We start from the raw sequence: 19,924 nt of genomic DNA on the forward strand, positions 1-19,924 counted from the left end.
GGGGGTTTGAACATTGTTTATTCCTTTTTGATTTTTTTAACATTGCAGACTCAAATGTGGGTGGGCGATTGTCTGAAACAAGGCAGCATTTTGTAGAGCTGGTGGCCTAGAAAATGTTGCTGATGGATCAAAGGAGACCCCCACCAGGAGCTGGGCTGCAGAAACTCTGTGGAACAGCCCAGCATGCTGCTGTGAACTTCAGGAGTTGAACTTGTTCCCTAAAGGGCACAAGACATCAGCCAGCCTGAACTTGTAACCCAAGTGCCAGGAGCAGCAGGTTTCAAGCCAGGAGTCATGAGGAATTAGGAAGTGCTAAGTCTTGAGCTCCCCCAACCTTTCCTGGAAAGTAATGCAAAATGCACGTAGATGTTTCCTTCTTCCCTCTTTCTCAGGGGTTTCCACAGTCCCCTTCTGAATATCCCAGATCCATCACAGCTGCCTTGTGTTTCCTGGCATCCCACCCACCTGGAGGAGGAGGCAGGGCAATACTAGGGCAGTTGCAGGGGTAGTAGGTTGCCCAGTGCATTTTGTTTCTGTCCTGGTACAGTAGCAGGTGAGTGCAGTGGGAAGCAGGAGGCTGGTAGGTCTGAGGAGGTGGGTGCTTTATTTATTTCCATATGGGCAGATAAACACCAGTGCAGGGCAAGGAGTGTTCCCTGTTCTAAAAATGCTTTGCTTATACCAGTAGGTCAGATCTGAGTTGTAACCTCCTGTAATTCCCTCAGTTACACCATATGCTCATGAGGTCTTGTAGACTTAGGGAAGGAGAAATGAGCCCACCTGGCTGGTGCTGGTCTTGTGGGGAGCCACCAGTGCAGGCTGTTTCCTCTCCTTCTGGCTTCCCAGAGCAAATGCATGTGATCTGGTTTCTCGTCATCAATGTACTTCAGATGGGCATCCTACACAAATCACTAAGTTGTCGTCAAAAAGCCAAGTGAACTAAAATGAAAGCAAGTAGGTGAATTGGGAATGAGTAAACCTGGTCTTTGCTATAAAATACTTTTTTTAGGCCTCCCTAATACTTAGTAATAGCACAGCTGGTGAGTGAGGGGAAAGGGGAACTGGCTACAGCTGTCACAATGGGGACTTTTTTCTCCTTAGCCCCCTAATTGTTAAAGGAGGAAGCAATGTTTCATCCAAATTTTTCCACCATTGCAGCTTCATTTCCTCCTCCATGAGGGAAGGGGCCAGGGGAGAAGAAGGTTTTTCCCTGGCTTTGTCAAGGGCAGGAATGGGGTGGAGAGCCCCTGACACCCTTCTTGACCAGGCCACGTGGCCTCTGCACTCGCAATTTAGAGCAGTTTATTTGAGTTTTAGCATGAGGTTTCTGCTAATGTTTAAACAAAGGTTTTGTTGTTTGGTTTGTTGGGTTTTTTTTAATTAAAAAAAGAGAAACAAGTCTCTTGCAGAAACAAGGAGTTTGGACGTGGGTAAAGAAAAGGAATTCCTGAGGGAAGAAAGGGCACGTGGCCGGTGAGAAAACTTTTCAAACTCAGGAAAATGGCAGAGATTACCTATTATTGTTTCTACAAGCTGATCACCTGGAGTGGGGGAAAGCAAAAACAAAAGTTTATGTGTGGGATTGTAGTGTCTTTTACATTTTAGCTGAATGTTGAATTTTTTAAAGCTTTTAGAGGTCTCTGCTTATGAGCATGATAGGTGCAGGAGAGAGGGATGCAATGGCTTACAAGTAAAATTCTGTACAAGATTGTCTCAGTTTAGAGACAAGTTTGGGAGAAAATGCTCTGAAATTAGCGTTTCCTCTAAAGTAAAGGGTTTCAGCAATCCCTTCCTGCCAATACAAAATGAATATTAGTGGGTGAAAGTGAAAAAAAACCCAACTGTTTATTGACAAATAAAGTGCCTGCATGGCATTGGAAAAAGTGAATAACTTAGATACTGAACCATTAGAGCCTTACCCCACACATACACACATCTACCTACCCACAGCAGAACAAAAAACCCCAAAATGCCAGGAGAAGGATAAAAAAACTAACTCTGCCAACCATACGGCAAGAAAGAACAAAATGGCACTTGGCCTTTGTCTCGGGGAAGGAAGAAAAGTTCGCACAGCAGCTTGGGGAAAAAACAGATGGGAACCTGGTGAACCTCTGATGTTGGTCTTCTCTTTGCAGCAGATGAAGCTGGTGGATTCAGGGTATTTTTGTTGGTTCAGCTTTTCCCAAAGTCTGGGGCCGGGCAGAGTGACATCTGTGGCTCCCACAGCTCCCCATGGGTCACGGCTGATTGCCTTCTGTAGATTGTCTGATCTCGGACTAAAACCAAGCTGAACAGTTCAAGGAAGAAAACCAAAAACCACCGAAGGATTGCTGCTGCAGTCAAGGGAAAGGAAAAATGAAACTTCTTGGCTTAGCTAACTAAAAACCCCAAGCTAGCCAAGCAACACAGTAATGCCCATCCTCACTGCAAACCCAGCACACAGGAGAGAGTCCTTGAATCAAGCCCACACGAGAGCTCCAAGGTTCCTGCCTCTTCCCCAGACCCACCTTAAAGTTACAGGAACCATTCCTGGGCGTAGAGCAGATTACAAGTGAATGGAGTAGCATCATAAAATCACCCCAAGACAATGATTTCTTTTTCTTTCAAGATATCAGAATGAGAGCATGACACAGAACACTTAAAACTGATATGTGTCCTTATCTTCATGCTGTACAAAGCCATCTACTAAGGTGCAGTGCCATAAAATGCTGGGGTGTTTGACTTCACATTGCAATTAAATGAATGCAAGAGTACAGACTATGGATAATGAACTGTCTGATAGCTGGGGGTGGGGGGGGGGGGGGGAAGAATATAAAATAGAAACAAACCACCTTTTGTAAAATCAACAAAAGCATGACTGAGGGGATCAGAAGTTTTGACTGTGGATGGTGAACATCCTAACTGCTGTTATGAGGTTTCGTTGAGATTATTTTGTGCTTGTCTGTCCAGTTACCCCCGTTAACAATTTGTAGGCAATTCCTTGGAGGTTGTATCTCAAATGGGTTTATACAGCTACTAGTACTTATTTAAATGAATGTGTGATTTTAATAAATGGGTGGGTTTGATCCCCAACACCTTTTGGCTGCTGTGGCCCTGCAGGGCTGTAGGTGAGGTTGGTGTGGAGCTTGAGATGAGAAATATAAATAAAACTGGTAGGAGATTTAAGTGAAATAGACTGCTCTATTTTGCTGCTCCAATACAAGTGATGTGAAGCAGGTTAACTTTGTCAGTAAATAGAAGCAGACCATATTTTCAAAGTTAATTCTACAGGAACGTTCTGAGCTAGTACTGCCACCACTAAAAACAAGTGCCTAGGATTTTTGCCTGTTTTGAGGCTGGGCAGTTGTCAGTCTCACCCAACTCTGCCTTGGGCCACTTTGTGTCACTGCATTCTGTCCAGCCCAGGGACAAGCAGTAGTGGTGTTGATGCAGGATATAATTTCTCCTAACTGATGGAAAGAGGGCAAGCAGGGCAAGCGGGAATGCCACCTTCCTGCTTGCCTCTCACTTAGATAAAACTGGTTCTGAGTAATGTGTTTCTCTTTATAAAGCAAATGTAGCCTCCATCTCTCAGCTTTGGGATCCTTTGACTGTGACATTAGCCAGTTTGGGTTAAGGTTTTAACTCATGTAAGAAGTGTCCTTTTTAACTGTTGGTATATTTTGTATATATATATATAAAATTAAGTTTGTTCAGGCTGTATAAAATGTCCATGTTTCTGTTTCAGTATGTCAGGCTATTTCAGACATGTGTTGGTATTTTTCTCTGCCCAGGTACTGGTTTCCTGGTTCTAAAAGAGCAGTAAGGTGCAAGGGAATTGGCCCCATCAGCTCTGGCTGAAGATGTGACTTTGAAATGTAGCTGAAATGTTTGCCTCAGATATTTTACAGGCACTGGCTGAAATAGGAAGAATAGTCTTCTTCTGAAACCAATGCTGGCAGAGGCATGGGACTAAATTTGTTCAGTGAAAAGAAACTTCATTTTGATGATGGACATTTGAAAGCATCATTCATCAATTTTCTGTTGCATGACCCTTGGGGAATGATTCATCTAAATACCACAGCAGTACATTTTCTTATGAAATCAGACATGGAAGAAAATACAACCCATTGTTTTTCATTCTGTTTTCAGCACTGAGCCTCTGGAAATCAGCTGAAACTAGAGAATTGCACTAATTGATTACATTTTTCTCTTTCATAAATGAGACTATCAAACCAGGCAGATACAAATCAAGTGCATTTTTGTTTTCTCTCTCAGTATGCCAGAAATTGCTCATATTTTTGGAAGCCATACAAAGGGCCTTCTCATATCTCTGCTACTTTCATCTTTGGACATATAAAGCTGTGTGTGAAAGGAGCACTGAACACTTGTCCAACTCTGTGGATGGTCTCTGTTGTAGTCTGCTCAGCTTTGAGAAAAGCCACCTGAAATTTCTGAGCCCCATGAGAGAATCCTCAGTCTAAGACAAATATAAGATATACACAGAGTTTTAAATTCCTCAACATGTCAGAAGCTGTGGTCCTTAACCACCCTAAGGAAAAAATAGGAAAAGACAGCTTTGTCTACTAAAAGAGCACTTGAAAAATTGTACATGAAAGGCTAAGATGGAATTAAAAGCTTGCAGAAAAAAACCCTACACTTCTTAGTTAAAGAAAACCTAAATTTCTTTTCAATCATAATATTTTATTTGATATTATCCTTCAGAGAAATTACAGAAAGCCCAGGTCACATCATAAACACCCAGGTTTACATTCTGGTTTAAAGAAAGCAATTTGCCTTGAACCTTACTTGTTTACAGGAATGTAGATATTTTCATAAATAAGATTGTGTGGATTTTAGCTGCCCATCATCTGAATAACAAGAAATATAATGGTTTGCTGAAGATTTCTCTATAAATACCAGAACTTCTACACACAGAGGAAAAAGGAGGAATGACCTAGTATAGTTTCCTCAGAAACTTTGCATACCTACTTTAGATTTGTTTCATTTTAAGGGTATTAATTGTAGGCTGCCTACTTTCTAGGATTTATTAATAGAAATAAGGTGTCAGTTGTCAGTACTTCAGTATTTATGTACATAATTTCAACATTTCTTTCTGAAAATCTGTACCGTAACCATTTCTGATCACATCAAGACAATTGGAAGATATGCCTTGGAATCTAGCTCAGGCTGCACAGGGAAACCAAGACCTTGCTCCATCACTAAGAGAAAGTTTTGTGCTCCCTGCAGGCTCCACCATGGTGGAAACCTTCTGACTAGGATGCAAAACAAAAAGGGCCACATCCTGGGTCACAGGTAATAACATCTCAGGCTGAAAGGATGTGATGTACCAGGCTCTCCAGTGGGCTTTGGCCCAGCAGAAAGATCTTGTGGTCATCACGCAGTTTTAATTCCTCTAGTTGCAGGTGTGTGACTGTATCACACCAGTCAATCTGGCAGATGTGGGTTGGGAAGCTTGGAAAAACTGAAGCCAGAAACTGCCAAGAAACAGCAACAGTCATCAGTAGTGGGACAGGTATTTTTCCTGAAAGGTGAGAAAGAAGACTTGGGGACCCCCTACTCGATTCCATATAGCTTACTTCATCCCTTACCACTTTTATTCTTTCTTCACTCTTTTTCTGGTCCATGGGATCCAGACCTGATGTTGAACTATCACCCAGTGCAAAATCTGTACCTCAAACAACAGGTTTGTTCTTTGTATTCCTTTTGCTTGACTCAGACACTTATTTTACCTCCCCTGGTTGTTCCAAGGTTGTTTCCTCTCCCTGATATTATTTTGTCTTACCACACCTTTGAAGATGCTGCCCAACTACCTGGATCACCTCTCTTCTGCTGAGCACCTCTTGTTCTCCATCCGGGGTTGTCACAGGGCTGAGCTGGGAAGTGGGAGCTAGGGAGGAGCTTAGCCATGAAGGAGAGAAAAGAGCAAAAGGGTACTCACAGAGCCTGAAGGCAGGGGAAAGGTCTCAAAGTGGAGTCAAATTGGGGAAAAAATTTCCCAGGAAAGCTCTCAAGTTGGCAATTTGTTAGAAAATGGGAGCTTAGGCCTTGGCTGCTTCCAAGAATAACACTTCTTGCAAGATTAGCTCTGGAACACAAATGTTACCTGCAATCTGTAGTCCACTGTGGTCTCTCACTTCTGTGGGCATTAGCAACTAATTGGCTGGAGGAGTTCGGCCAGTTGGACAACCAAGCCACAGAGATACTTGGTAAAAGTAATCTGAGGAGTGCTTAGAAAGTCGACCCTTTAAGAGTATGAGCAACTGCCCTGTTTTGTGAAATCTGCAGAGTTAGTTAGCAATGGATGGGGGCAGTTGGCACTTCTTTTTGTCCCTTGATGGTCCCCATATGACATGAAGTTGCCTATGGGCAATGCAGCCAGGGAAGATAAGGACAGGGCACAGCTGGGAGCTGATGCTGCAGGAGGGATCTGGCACTGGATATGACTTTGTGTTCCTCAATTGATCTCTGATAAAACCCCCATAATTTCCCAACTGAAGTATACATTCTACCAACAGAAAACAAGGGGAATGACCCTTCCTGGTGAAAACCTGTTCTCATGGCATTTTCTAGTTGAATGTTTGCCCCTCTTGGCTCAGAAGTGAGTCTGGGCTTGCAGCCAGAAGTGAGCCAACATTTCATTTCCTCCTCATCCTTTCAGCTACAGGCTGTGACCAGGAGCAGAATGTCCCTTGGTCTCTGGCAGAACTGAGAACAAGAAACATGAACCAACAGAAAGTGGGGGGAAATACAGTGCTATAAAGCTGATGATGAACTGTCATTCTTTTCACTAGTAATTCTCCTCTTTGGCATGAGCAGAAATAGCAAAACTAAAGCCCAAAGAAGAGAGAAGCCCCCAGAAAGCTGTCTCTTCAATTTAAACACAGGGCAGTTAAGCAGACTTTGAAACTCTTTTTTTCCCTTCAGAAAATAAGAATTACATAATTAAGGTGACACTCTCCAGTACTCACAGTCCAAACATGCTGCTTTATCTAAACATTTGAAAGCATTGAGGTCTGGCTTGGGCAAGCAGTCCCCTGGAATAGTTCTGTTTAAAAAAATAACTGCATCTTCTGGAAACTTTGATAAATGACTGAAAAGAAAAAACCAGCTGGCTTCTTTTAGTGAGCAAAGTTCAGGAAAACACAAAAGAAAAGCAAAAGCTGGGGGAGGGACATGCGGGAAACAAGTTGGACAGATTCTGTTTCTGTAATATGACCTGTTGCCAGGACCTTCTAGAAATGCTAGTACCATTTCTCTATGTCATTATTTTGTATGCGAGCAAGTAGGGATAAGTTTTGCTCCACAACATGCAGCTGGCCAGTAGGATCCTTGCCCAGCTAAAAAATGCAGTGAGATTCCAAGGGTAAGGGTTCTTTAATCAAAATAGCTGACCCCATTTTGCTGCCTGGACGATGAAGAGTTTCTAGAAGGGAAGAAGCAGTCATTATTTAAGATGACTGCACCAATCTCCCCTCTTATATAGGAAAGATATCAAAGATGTACCTCCAGAAAATTCTTTATATGTGTAACCTTCCACTGATGCCTGCACCTGGGTCTGCCTTCCCATCTCCAGCCAGGCTCTGGGGATTGATGGGAAAAGAGGAGATCTGCTCTTCTAAGTCTATTGTATCTTGGGTGCTAGATACACATTGCAGTGGTATTTGTGCTGGCTGCTTCGTGTTAGCTACACTGTCTGTTTGCCTGGGGCAGTGACCTTGTGCCTCCATGCAGCTGTCCTTGTGCATTGAGCATATTCAGCTCCACAGGCTCTTTGGCCCTTCTAAGCCAGGAAAGTCCCCTGTGTGAGCTCAGCAGCATTAGGTGCATCCTCTCTTGTCCTCACCTGTTCTTTCTTGTCCTGAGTTCCTTCTGCCAAAATCTCTAGTGTTTGTTTTTTGCTGAGATTTTTGAGTTTGTTAACAAAGTGCCTGAATTTGGTTGGCAATTCTGACTCCAGCAAAGGGCACACAAGTGAGCTGTCATGGCTTTTTCTGCTCCATGTCATTGAGTTTGCTCTGGAGCATCACTCAGACAGCCCCTGGGAGCTTGCTCCAAGCCCAAAATGCTTCTGCCTTGCTGGCAGCTGGGACAGCCCTTCTGCCCAGAGCAGAAGTCTGAGAAAGAGGAGGCTGGGACAGGAGCAGTCATCAGGGGAGAGAAGATGAAAACCCCCCAGGGACCCTGAGGAAAGGCTCTGACATGGTGGTGTGCACTGGTTTCACTGCCCTGCTCTCTGCCTGCAGGGCAAGCTGGTGCTGTAGCTATGAATGAGAGGCTGGATGGAGTCTCTTTCCCTAATGGAGGTGCCAGGAGGGATGTTCTGCAGTCCATCTCACCTTGCATGGAGCTCATCTACAAAATGGGGAGGAGGGAGGAGGTGGAATGGTAAGAAATCATAGAGCTTATGAGAACTACAGAACATTTTGCAGCTGCCCCTGATGGAGGGAGGAGTCACATTGATAAACAGCAGAGATGAACACAGACTGGTATTTGCTTCTCATATTTTCCTGTAAAATAGCCTTCTCCCTTTCTTACAGAAGGCTTGTGTAGAGTACAGTGGGTATCCTGCTGTAAGTACAACCTGGGACATCATGTGGTGCTTGATCTCAGTGCTGGGTGACCATGGGGGCAGGAGCTGCACTGTGCATCACCTCTGAGCCCAGGAGCAGTGTTAAACCCCTGGCTTTCCCTTTTCGGAATTATATCAGATGCAAACACATCTGGGGTGAACAGAGTTCAGCCAAACCTGCCCCCTGCAGTGACTCTTTTCACAATCCAGTTGGTGGGTTTGGTTTGCTTGTGGGTCAGGGCGAAGTGGTGGCATCTGCAGGTGTCTCCATACTGCCCTCCTGATGGGGTTTCATCTGCTGCTCTAGCTTGTGACTCCTCTGTGCCAGATCCAAGGGTGAAAAGTGATCTCCCTGAGGACTCCAGTATTGACAACCAGTGTGGTGTCTGGCAAGCCTCAGAGGCAGTGATCCACACGCAGCACCTCCCTGTCCACCATGCCTTTCCTGCCAAAGAGAAAGGGAGCAGGGGCTGTCATGGCCTGTGGCCCCTTGTTTCTTCCCTCTCAATCAGACACCTCCCACACTTACCAGGAAGATCCCACATTTAGACATTGAGAGGTACAAGTAATTCTGATGCCTCATAGCAAAGCCTAGCAGGTTGGGGCAAACAAGGGACAACACCTAACTTTGCAGAATGAGAGAAAAAAAGGAGAAAAAAAAAAGAGTGAGTGCTGTTTGTTTCCAGCTCTGGCAGCCAGTGCTGTTGGCAGGCAGGGAACAATAATGATCAGTAATTGACCAGTGGTGCTGCTGTCTGGCCACCAATGAGTGCACTGAAAAAAGGCGCCAAAATCTTCAATGGTTCCCTGTGAATGCTAGCTGCCATCTGAGGGAAATGGGGACAGGGATGAGCTTTCCTGGGCAATTGCTTTGTCCCACAATGATTTTCCCCCTGCTGTTCTGGGCTGTAATCTGCCTCCTGCTGCTCTGCAGAGGCTGCCAGCAAGTGGAACTGGCGATGGGTCAGTGGAGCACCCTTTCCCTACACCAGGTTAACTCTGGAGAACCACCTAGCAAGCAGAGGGACATGGATACCATGCTGACCAAAAATACTACTTGGCAACTGGAACAGTAGCTAGTAATTTGGGGATGAGTCAGCAGCAGCCAAATTGGGTAAAGCTTGGTCAGAGAGAGCACAGGGCAGTTTGTCTTTGCACACAAACTGTGTGTTCTACCCTTTCTTTGTTTGTGTTGCTAATCTCCACACCACAAGGGATGGAGCAGTTTTGCATTTCCAGTGTACATGTCCGGGTGGTGCACACTTCCCTGGGGAGAGGCTGGAGCAGGGGATGTCCCTCTGCAGCCCTTTGTTCTGCCTCCTGGCTGTGGGATGCCCTGGGCTGCTCTGCCTCCCCACAGCCCTGCATGAACTGGCAAGAGGGGAGCAGGGGGGTTCTTGGGAGCAAGAGCTGGTTTTGTTGGCTGGTTGCTGTGCTTGCTAAAGAGCCTGCCTGCCCTCCATTCCCATGCTGCCTTCCTCCTCTCCATGGAAATGTACAGCAGAGAATAATGATGTGATGGATGCCTCTGACAACAGTGTGTCTGACAGCCTTGTGGTGGAGCTCCGTACACCAGTGCTCTGCAAGAAGGGAACACTGTAACTGGATGTTTCATGGCAATATGGCCTTCCCCAAATGAATTCATTTTCCTCTTGCCCTGATTTTGGGATTTGCTTTGTTCCTAGCTTTGAAGGAATCCATCACATCCAATAGCATCCTGGTAGCAGCCCTTGGTGGAGAGGCAAATTTCTATTGCAATTTCTCGCTCTGGATGGATGTTTTGCAAGTCACCTGACAGAAGATAAATGGGACTTCCTTCCAGAACATGGCTACCTACAGCCCAATACATGGGCTGAGGCTCATAGGGTCATTTCAGAAAAAGGTGCATTTCACTAGAGCAACTCCAAGAGCCTCAGCTATCACCCTCCAAAATTTCACGTTTGAGGATGAGTCCTATTAGAGACACCTTTTCAATGTGTTCCATCATGGCTCCTTCAGCAAAGAGATATGCCCCAACATCCAAAGTAAGTTATTCACTAACACCTTCTCTCTTTCTGGCACTCAGCTCAGGTCTGATGTAGTCAAGAGGTGGGTAAGTCATTATCTGCATGGACATTTTTCCATTTATCCTTGGTGAATAGCGTCCAGATTCCTACACATTTCCTCAGGGGAAGTGAAGGTAAATAAGCTAGAAGATGCTTTTGGATAAGAAACCTTGTACAGAGAGATAAACCCACCCAGCTTTGGCAGTAAAGTCACCACAGAGTGTAAAAAGCACCTTCTGTTTTTGATGCCGGCAATTTCTGAGCTCACAGTGGAATTCCACTCCCTCCTGACCACTGAGGATCTCCTCACTGCAGTTTGCTCAGCAACAGGAAAGCCTGCCCCCAGCATCACATGGCTGGATGACAGAGGCCTGGAGCAGACACCTGAAATGCACCATGTCCAAAACACAAACAGAATAGTAACAGTGGCAACCAGACTGACCTTCTCTGCCAACCACCTCCATGCCTTGTTCTGCCTTCTTGAGCACCCACAAGGAAGGAAAATGAAGGCACTTTACCAGGAAAAATGAAGGGAAGGTAGGCTGCAGTTGTGTGGAGATGTGTAACTTAACAGAGAGCACTTAGGGAAGCACATGCAATTGTGGGAGGGCAGTTTGTACTTACATAGGTCTTGCTAGACAACTTTCTGTGAGGTCAGATCTCATGCTGGATGAAGATTTCAGGGTTTGAAACCCTCTAGAAGATTCCTCCCTGTAGTACCTTTGTTTGTGTGTGGTGGGTGTGTGTAATATAGATGGAATAAATACATATGTGGGCATACACATGTATATTTGTCTCTGTATGTCTACATTTGCACATAACCATTGATTTAGAGCAGGTAGGATCAGCTCTACAACAGTACTCACAGCTGGAGGGTACCATCAGAGCAGGCTCCTAGCTGACAAATGGTGGGGAACAGCATTTCCTATGGATCATCTTGCTGTAGGATGCGTGTCAGGAAGGATGGGACAATTCTCTTGTGATAAAACTTTTCAACAGAAAGAGAAAGACAAATAAATCAAGAGTGAAAATTCTGGTGTTTGACACCCCTGATACCAGGGAAGTGTGTGTGAAACATTATCAGTATTTATTTAAAAACATACAATAATCCTTCACCTTTGGTAGAGTTACGTTGTTACACTGTTCCTTTCTCTCCTTCAAAGAATAAATGGGCACAAAATGTTGAATGTTGCACTTCAGTTCCAGCCCCTGGAAGAGGACACCAGAAACATGATGGCATCACTTTATGTTCTGTGTGAACTGACTGGTTTCTTTTTGTAGGTGTTCAGAAGAGCACAGTCATCATCCTGTCGATCTTAACAGCTGTGTTGCTCTTACCAGTCTTGATATATTGTGTCATGAGACTAAACAACTGCAAAAGGAGAAAGTAAGAATAGTTTGCATTTTCTTGCAAATGACTTGGCTTGCCTGTGTTCACCTTGAAATTTGCCTTTCTCTTTCTTCTTGGTATTTTTATATACATGTCCCGGAAACTCATCCAGATAGGGACAGCATCTTTAAAATTGCACAACTCACTCTAAATAACAAGGGGTATACTAAGCATTGTGTGACTAAGCATTTAATGGTGTGGGTTTTTTCCAGGCAGAAGACACAAAGTGCACCCAGAACTCCTGCAAAGGAGACAGGCTTACAGCAAGACCTAGGTGAGAGAGCCTCTGTGAACCTGCACAGACCGAAAGATGAGCACATCATTTCTCAAAATGAGGTAACACAAACACCCAAGGCTTCTAGTGATTATTCACATCCTCCACTGAGGATCTCTGCTTCTGCTGCCATATCTTTGCTATGTGAGACAGCCACACTGGGTAGATGACACAACATGTGCCCCATTTAATCTCCAGCAATACTCAGGAAAAGCTGCTTAATGTTTTGCACCACTGGCCTGGAGGGTGCAGGAGCAAAGTTAGTCAAAGTTATTTAGGTGCAAAGGCATGGAAGAGGCACTGGAAGTGTCCCAGAGGGCAGATGAGCTGTCCCTCCTGGACAAGGCCAGGCAGCTCTGCAGAGCTTGGGTGCTGTAAAGAGCAGCTTCACACAGAAGTTTCCCCAGTAGGGTCTGCCCTGCTCTCCTGCTCATGCAGACACAAAGGTGCTTTGGACAGCTGCCAGCATCCACAGACAAAAACAGTTTGTGGCTGCAGCTGGGAATCACTCCCATGAGACATTTTGCTCTGATCTCCCATGTGTTCCCGGTTTTCCCTGCAAGCTCCTGGTGGTCCTGTGCTGTGACTGGGAACCCTCTTGTCTACTCATCACTTCTCTCTGCTAAGCAGTGTAGAGCTCTGTAGAGATTACCACACCACTGTGCTGGGTCTCTTGCAGGAGCAGGCACCAGGCTCCACACGACACAAAAGGGGGAACAGCAACCTGGGATTGAGAAAAAGTGACAGGCACTTGTTTTTGGAGGAAGAAGAGAACCTGAACAGCATCTTTCAAAGTGAGCTGAAGAGTGATTGTGCCAATTTATCCATCAAGGAGCTTGGCTGCTCTCCCATGAAGGAGGACATAGGGGCAATGGCAGGTGAGGGAGTCCAAGCCCAGCCCAGCTGCTCCCCAGCCTAGCAGAGGAAGGAGAGATATCAGCCATTTCCAGAAGCCCTGAGGAGCACAGGGGCCCACAGGCTAGTTGGGAGCCCACGCTAAGGACTCAGAGGAAGGGGCAGCTTATCCAAGCCCCTCCCAGGGATGTCCCAGGAGATCCTAAGCCCTAGAGTCTGTGTGGGAAACCCATCCAGATGAGTCCATCAGTGGAGCAGCTTTTGAACTGAGGGCTATGAATGCCTGATGCCAGGCAAGTGAAGTGCATTTGGGGATTGCAATGGACTGTTATGGGATTCTTAGAGGAGGAGACAAAGGTGAGAAAGGGTCCTCCCCTTAAAGGGGAGGGAATAAAAATAAAGGGCATCTGGGACTAAAAGGCCTGGGGAAATGGATGGATAAAGGAATAAAAGGGTCCTGTTCCATTTATGCTGGAGGCTGCTCAGTACACTTGTCTGGGCTGGTCCAGTGCTCTGTCACCACAGTCTGTCTGTCTTCTCATTAAACTCCATTTCTAACTCTTCTCCTGGGTGAAGGACACCCCAACTGGTGTGCATGTGTGTAGGGGGCCCTGATGTCAGCAGCTGGGCCAGAACCAGGGGCCCCCATGTGCCCAGATGCCAGCAGCTGGGGAGACCTGAGTGAGAGAGGCCAAGCACCAGCCACCAGCCTGGATCAGGGTCAGAGCCTGCATGTCCCTGGTGCAGCACCTGGAGCAAGCATGGGTGAGCATGGGAAGGCCAGCAGGGCTTGAGCCAGACTAGCTGGTGAGTAGGGGACATGTCCCGGGATGCTCTTTCATGTCTCACAAGCAATCAGGCAGAAGGATCAGTGCTGTGGATGGGCCAAGACCAACAGAACTACACCAACATTAGTATTCGGGGGCAAAAAACCCAAAACAAAATAAACAAAAAAACCCCAAAAAACAAACAAACAAAAAAATAAACAAAGCAAACAAAAACAGCAAAGAAGTTATGTTTTCAAGGCCTTGATCTGGGAAAGTTCCCTTCCAGCTCTGTGGCAGTACACGAGGTGTTTCAGAGGTGTTTCCAAGGTATTTGCAAAGGCTGCTCTGACAGCTTTTGAGGAGGCGCAGGCTGGGCGCAGAGCGCTGTCTGGTAAGCACAGAGTACCCTCTAGTGGAAGCGACACCCAGCGCAAGGGACAACGCCTTCAGTCAGTCTCCCTTTGAAACAGTAACGCACCGGCACTGTGCTTTTCCCTTTGCACTTTCAAACACCCTTTGGTCTTTTGGTATCCAGCCACCCTATCTCTGGTTTCAAGAAATTACAACCAACCTATCTAAAGCCGTTCCAGGATTAAATGACTCTATGAGGGTCGCCCAGCAGCAGACACTGACTGCGGCTGCTGGAAGAGAAGATGTTGAAAGACGAAGGAACTGGGCACTGAGTTTCAGTGCTTCCTTGCTCTCCTGGAGAAAGAGGCCTTTCAAAGGACCAGGGAAGGGAATGTTGAAATATTCCCAGGTCTCTTCTCCATGCTGCCAGGCTGGTCAGCAATGGGTAAAAGAAGGTGCAGTGGTAGAGGATGTGTGGATAAATTCACAATGCCAGAGGTGTATATCCAAAAGGAGAGAGAGGAGTCCTGAAACGTTATTTGAATAAAGGGAGAGGCCATGGGGCATGTTCCCTGGAGTGTCTCAAATTGCTGGAGAATTAGGTGTCCTTTTTATCCTAATTTCTTGGCTGCATCACCCCCTCCATTTCCCATTGGTTGATGTACTTGGAAGGGACAGACTTCCCTGTGTACTTACTACATGTACCCTTCTACCTAGCACACACACATCCTTTGTAACTTTGTTCTTCTCTGGGTCAGGAATTTAACACAGCTTTGGTTGAGCAACCCTCTGTGTCAGTTAATAACATTCTTCTAAATGGTTCCTCCTGTTACTATCTCATCTCTCAGACTCTGGCCTTATCTCTACAAGTTTTTTTGTTTGTACAGACACATCCCCCACATTCCTTTCAATGAGAAATATGAATAGCAGGCATCCAGTAGTATGTGGGAAGGCAGTCAGACTGCCCAAATCCCTCTGACAAATTCTGGCCAGAGTTGCCTCCTGACACAGCAGGATTTTCTGCATCTGAGCTCCTTGGTAAATGGACCTTTAGAAAGCAATATGAGGCTTCTTGGCCAAGGGACCTTTAGAAGTCAACCTCAAGTGATGTTATAAGCAAGAGTTACTCAGTATTTAAAAGACAGTCAGTCCTCAAATTCTGAAAATCCCATGCTAATTCAGCTTGCCTTGAAGTCTGTCTTGTAGCATGCTGGTGGGTTACATTGAGAGCTTCAACGTGGTGTTCCTCAAATAAGGGTTTCCTGAGATTAAGTGCTCATCACCTTTTCTTTTCTTTTGGTTGATAATTTATCTGCGGGTTCTTTTCAGGGTTGTCAGGGATTTATGTGTGCTCTTCAACAGTGGCTATGATTGGAAGCTGCCATGTATGTGTATAAACGTAACGCAAGATGATGTTTAAGTAGCATTTTTCAAAGTTAACTTTTTCCCTGGGAAGTGGAAAGCGTGGAGAGAAAATATGCATGCTCAGAACTGTGAGACAGCAACAAGTGGTACTGCAGGTGAATGTTTCAGAGACTGCTGAAGTAGGGGGAGAGGTATGGCCTCACCTCCATATTTCTTGCGTGTGGGGGGTTTAGGTTTCTCAGTGAATTTCTTCCCATTCTTACCAGAAGGATGCTGGAAGGGGGACGGAGCAGCTTTCTCAGTGAATAGACAGCGAGTAAGACACAAAAGGGGTGGCTGATAGCTCTGGAATGCCAATGGAGTCGTTTCGGGGTTTGGGAGTTTTGGACAGGGGGTGGGCTCTCCCCCTCGCAGTTCGGGAGGCTGGGGATATCGAGTGAGAAGTTTTGGGCTCTGCCTGAGTTTTCGCTGGGGGGTGGGTGGGTCCTTCCTCCCTTTCTGCCGTTCCGGGGGAGCAGAGAGAGCGGTCAGTGTGCTGCGGGAGCTGTGCGTTCGGCTCCGCTGCATTACCCTGCAATTCGGCACTACGATCGAATGTGCCTGCTTTCCCTGCTTCTGCCTGATGCTGCTTGAAGATCTGTCTGCCTGCGTGAGTCTGCAAAAGGAGCAATTTCCTTCCTTCCCTCCCGGCGCAATGAGGGGACCATTGCACCCTCTCTGCCTGGCCAGGGCCTCCTCCTGCCGGCCGTGGTCCTAACGCCGTCAGGGGGGAAACACCGCGCTCAGCGGGTGGGAAACTGCTCCTACTGTGGTGGAGATCGTTCTGTTCTCTTATATATATATAAATAATAATAAAGAATTGTTTACACCTGTTTGCTGGGTGTAATCTGCCATCGTCCAGGACAATTTTCAGCATTAAGCAATTTTTCCAGTTTCTCATCTTTAGCCTGATAATCAGAAGCCTGCTTGTCCAAATGCTGTTACTTCTCAAGTAAGACCAACAGAATGTCCCAACCAGCAGCCTCCTTGTCTGCTTTGGCAGCCAGGCAATTTCCAATATTTTCTGGGGTCTGTCCAGACTTGTGAGCTTTAAAATGCACCTTTCTATGTAGCTCCACGCCCTCTAACAATCTCTGTATTATTTGTTCATGTTTCACAGGGGATCCCTGGGAGGTTAACAGCCCTCTCTTTCCAAATGGTTCCAGGAGCATGGACCACTCCAAAAGCAAATTTTAAGTCTGTCCATATCTTTACAGTCTTATTCTGTGAGAGCTGCAATGTTCTTGTCAATCAGTCAGTTCTGTTTTCTGAGCCAATGTGTTGGGGTTACAGCTTTGGCTTCTGTTACCTCATGCCAAGTTACCACTGAGTTACTTGCTTTTCGGATTCCATTTTTCACAAAGCTGTTCCCGTCCATGAAGAGTTCCCAATCCACGTCCTCCAAAGGAGTATTCTGCAGGTCATCTCAAGTAGAGTACACCTGTTCAGTGGTCTGCAAATAAACATGTGCGAGTTCCTTTCATTACAGGTCAGCTGTTAAGAACAATGCTGTATTCAGAAGGTTAGTTACTTTTAACTCCATCTCATCTTGTTCTACCAGTACTGTCTGGTATGTTAACATCCTGCTTGGTGATAATCAGTGGCCTTTTTGTTCCAACACCACTACAACTGTATGACGCACAAAAAGTCAATTTCTGTTGCAGCGTAAATTTTTTTTCCTTCCTGGATTAGGATGGCTGCTGCCACTACCACCCTGAGGCAGGTTGGCCATCCTTTGCTCTTCTAGGATGCCAGTTGTTGTGTCAATACCCCCAAAGCCAAATGGAACTTTTCATGCACAAATAGTTCAAAAGGTTTTCCTGAGTCCAGTAGTCCCAGTGCAGGAGAGTCAATAGAGCGTACTTCAATTTCTGAAAGGCTTTCGTGCATTCAGGCTCAGATCCTTTTTGGAAAGGAGCATGGGAGTTTGCCTCCTTTCTTTCCTGGCCCAGACTTCTCTGTCTTTGTGAAACAGCAAATCTCCTAAAGAGCAAGTACCCTTCCAGTTAGGAGGTAAAGCCTTTCCACAGAACAGTCCACCTGAGCAGGCCCAAGCCTCTGCAGAGCTACACCAATCCCTCAGCCCCAGGACAAACCCAAACAGCTCATTGTAACAGAGGAGCCTGTGGCCAGAAATTTGGATTTTTTTTCTTTTTCAAATGTAATTTGCGCATTTAATTTACTCAATACATCTTTTCCTAGTATTGGTATGGGACATTCAGGTATATAAGGAAATTGATGGGCTAACACCCATTTACCAATTCCAAATTTTAATGTTGAAAGAATGGCCGATTTTCCTTTTGCTGTCACACCAACATGAATTGTTTCCTCATTAAATTTTCTTTTAGGAGTATTTAAAACTGAATATACCACTCCAGTATCTACTAAGAAATTCCTTTTGTCATTCCCCAGTGTTAATTAACCAGAGGTTCAGCTGGGGATGACACCTCCTGTCCCCATCACACATCTTCTAACACTGGGAGCCTTTCTGCCTGATCAGGAGCCCTGGGTGAGGTCCAGGGTCCAGCAGCTTCTGTTTGTCCCTTTCCCTACACACATTCCCATTTCCAGTGGCCATTCTCTTAACAAGTAGCACACAGACCTCTGTGCAACTGCCTGTAATTTCTTCTCTGCCTCTCTCCCATGATGCCCCTCCTTTTTGGGCTTTATTCATTATTGCAGCTTTCACTCCTAATTATTGTACATGTTCCATGCTGCTTCTAGCAACTGTCTCAAAGTCCTAGGAATAAACTATCCAGTCATCACATACTGTCACAACTTTCTTTGGGTTTTCCCTACAAGTCTGTGCTATGGGTTTAAAACCTTCATCAGTTTCCAAACCCAAAATCCTGTCTTCTACTCCTCCATCAGCTTGACCATGTATGCCTCTTTTGCCTGCAGCTGGAGGAAAGTCCCCAGGTGCAGCCTCATGTACTCTATCAGCCCCTCTTGTCCCCTCGTGGCCTCTCATGGACCCCAGAAGTCCCCTTTATTTTCATAAAATAAGAGCAGGAAGATTTCACTGGGATTTCCCTCGTTTCACTGCTTTGATGGCACAGGGCACTTCTGGATAAATTTATTGTAAGTTTTGCAGTTCTCTGGAGTTCCCTCTAAAATCCCCTCAGCTATAGTGAAGGGAGGTGAGCACAGGAAACTTGCTAACACATTTTTCTCAGTAAAACAAAAAGAGTGTGAAGTGTGTAGGTACATCAGTCTCAAACAACTAGTAGGTTAGCTGCTGGCCTGCTTTAGACAGAACAAATGGGGAAAGCTGGCAGAGGGAAATATAAGTGATTTAAGACCTACTGATTGATCCTAGGAGATAGAAAGAAAGGTGGAAATAAAGGTAGTGGTAATGTTCAAATTTTGTTGAAAAGGCAAGGGGTTTTGGTTAGTTTAGTTGGCAGAGAAAAAAAGCTGCACCAGATCAAGCACAGGGGTAGGGACTTTGTCTTCAAGTACAGTTCTACCCATGTGGAAGAGCCATTGCCCTGACCTCCAGACCCCAGCAACTTGTTAGGCCTGATCTGCTGGGGGCAGCAGAAGCTTTCTACAAGTCAGAAGGCACTCCTTGTTCACTTAAGTACTGAGAGCAGCAGGACAGGCAAGGTTAACACACGGTGAGCTTGGGATGACTCAACAAAGCTGCAAACATCACCCTCTTCCTTAAAACAGTTTCGTAGCATTGTTTCAAATATTCCCACACATCCATGTCTTAAATAAGAATGAATTTCTGGGTTTCTGTGGGCATTTTTGCCAATTAATTTTGACAGGGGGTTGAAATTGTGCCGTTTGGTTTTTTCCTGTGAGCAATGATGGCTTAAAACAGGAGACCTTCTAGGGTCTAGCAAGATAAATATTGCAACTGGTAAGAACAGTGTATGAACGTGTGCATGTGTATGAAAGCAGCCGAAGAAAGAGCAGACACTGAATGTCCTGTACAGATCACTAAGAATGCTGTTTCTAATTAATCAGATTGGGAAATGGGTTGTTTCTGTCAAGCCCATCACAAGCTTGGTAAGTTATCCCTGTTGTAGTTTTATCAGTGGAAGATTAGTGGATCCTAATCTAACAACAGGAAAGGCAGCGAGATTGCCCAGTATCACTTCTGCTGCTTCTTTTCCTCTCCACCCAACAGGAAGGTAACAGCAAAAGACCACTGCCAATTATAGAAGATATATAGCCCAAAGTAATTTGTTACTGGGCTCTTATGAATCCCCTTGAGGGAAAGTTTACTGTGTCGGCACACTGCCAGCTCCGGCGGTA

At 45.6% G+C, this 19,924-nt stretch overlaps 1 protein-coding gene and 1 long non-coding RNA gene across 2 annotated transcripts; both read left to right on the forward strand.

Moving 5' to 3' along the window:
* The first annotated feature begins 75 nt into the window (after positions 1–75).
* On the forward strand, positions 76–13,498 carry LOC146445398 (uncharacterized). The gene is made up of 4 exons (XM_085073361.1): positions 76–553; positions 11,899–12,004; positions 12,220–12,343; positions 12,961–13,498. The coding sequence occupies exons 2-4, from the start codon at positions 11,976–11,978 to the stop codon at positions 13,198–13,200; spliced, it is 393 nt and encodes a 130-aa protein (XP_084929487.1). The 5' UTR covers positions 76–553; positions 11,899–11,975; the 3' UTR covers positions 13,201–13,498.
* A 2,105-nt stretch (positions 13,499–15,603) lies between these two features.
* On the forward strand, positions 15,604–19,920 carry LOC146445399 (uncharacterized). The gene is made up of 3 exons (XR_014854879.1): positions 15,604–16,610; positions 17,148–17,180; positions 19,797–19,920. It is a non-coding gene; the product is annotated as an uncharacterized LOC146445399 (long non-coding RNA).
* Positions 19,921–19,924: the final 4 nt, after the last annotated feature.

Source organism: Lichenostomus cassidix, chromosome 1 (assembly GCF_008360975.1).
Source record: "Lichenostomus cassidix isolate B80296 chromosome 1, HeHo_3.0, whole genome shotgun sequence".
Taxonomy (NCBI): domain Eukaryota; kingdom Metazoa; phylum Chordata; class Aves; order Passeriformes; family Meliphagidae; genus Lichenostomus; species Lichenostomus cassidix.

Coding starts and splice junctions, on each gene's coding strand:
- LOC146445398 (XM_085073361.1), top strand. CDS start 11,976: ATGAGACTAAACAACTGCAAAAGGAGAAA. Junction 12,005..12,219: donor AACAACTGCAAAAGGAGAAA/GTAAGAATAGTT, acceptor GGTTTTTTCCAG/GCAGAAGACACAAAGTGCAC. Junction 12,344..12,960: donor ACATCATTTCTCAAAATGAG/GTAACACAAACA, acceptor GGTCTCTTGCAG/GAGCAGGCACCAGGCTCCAC.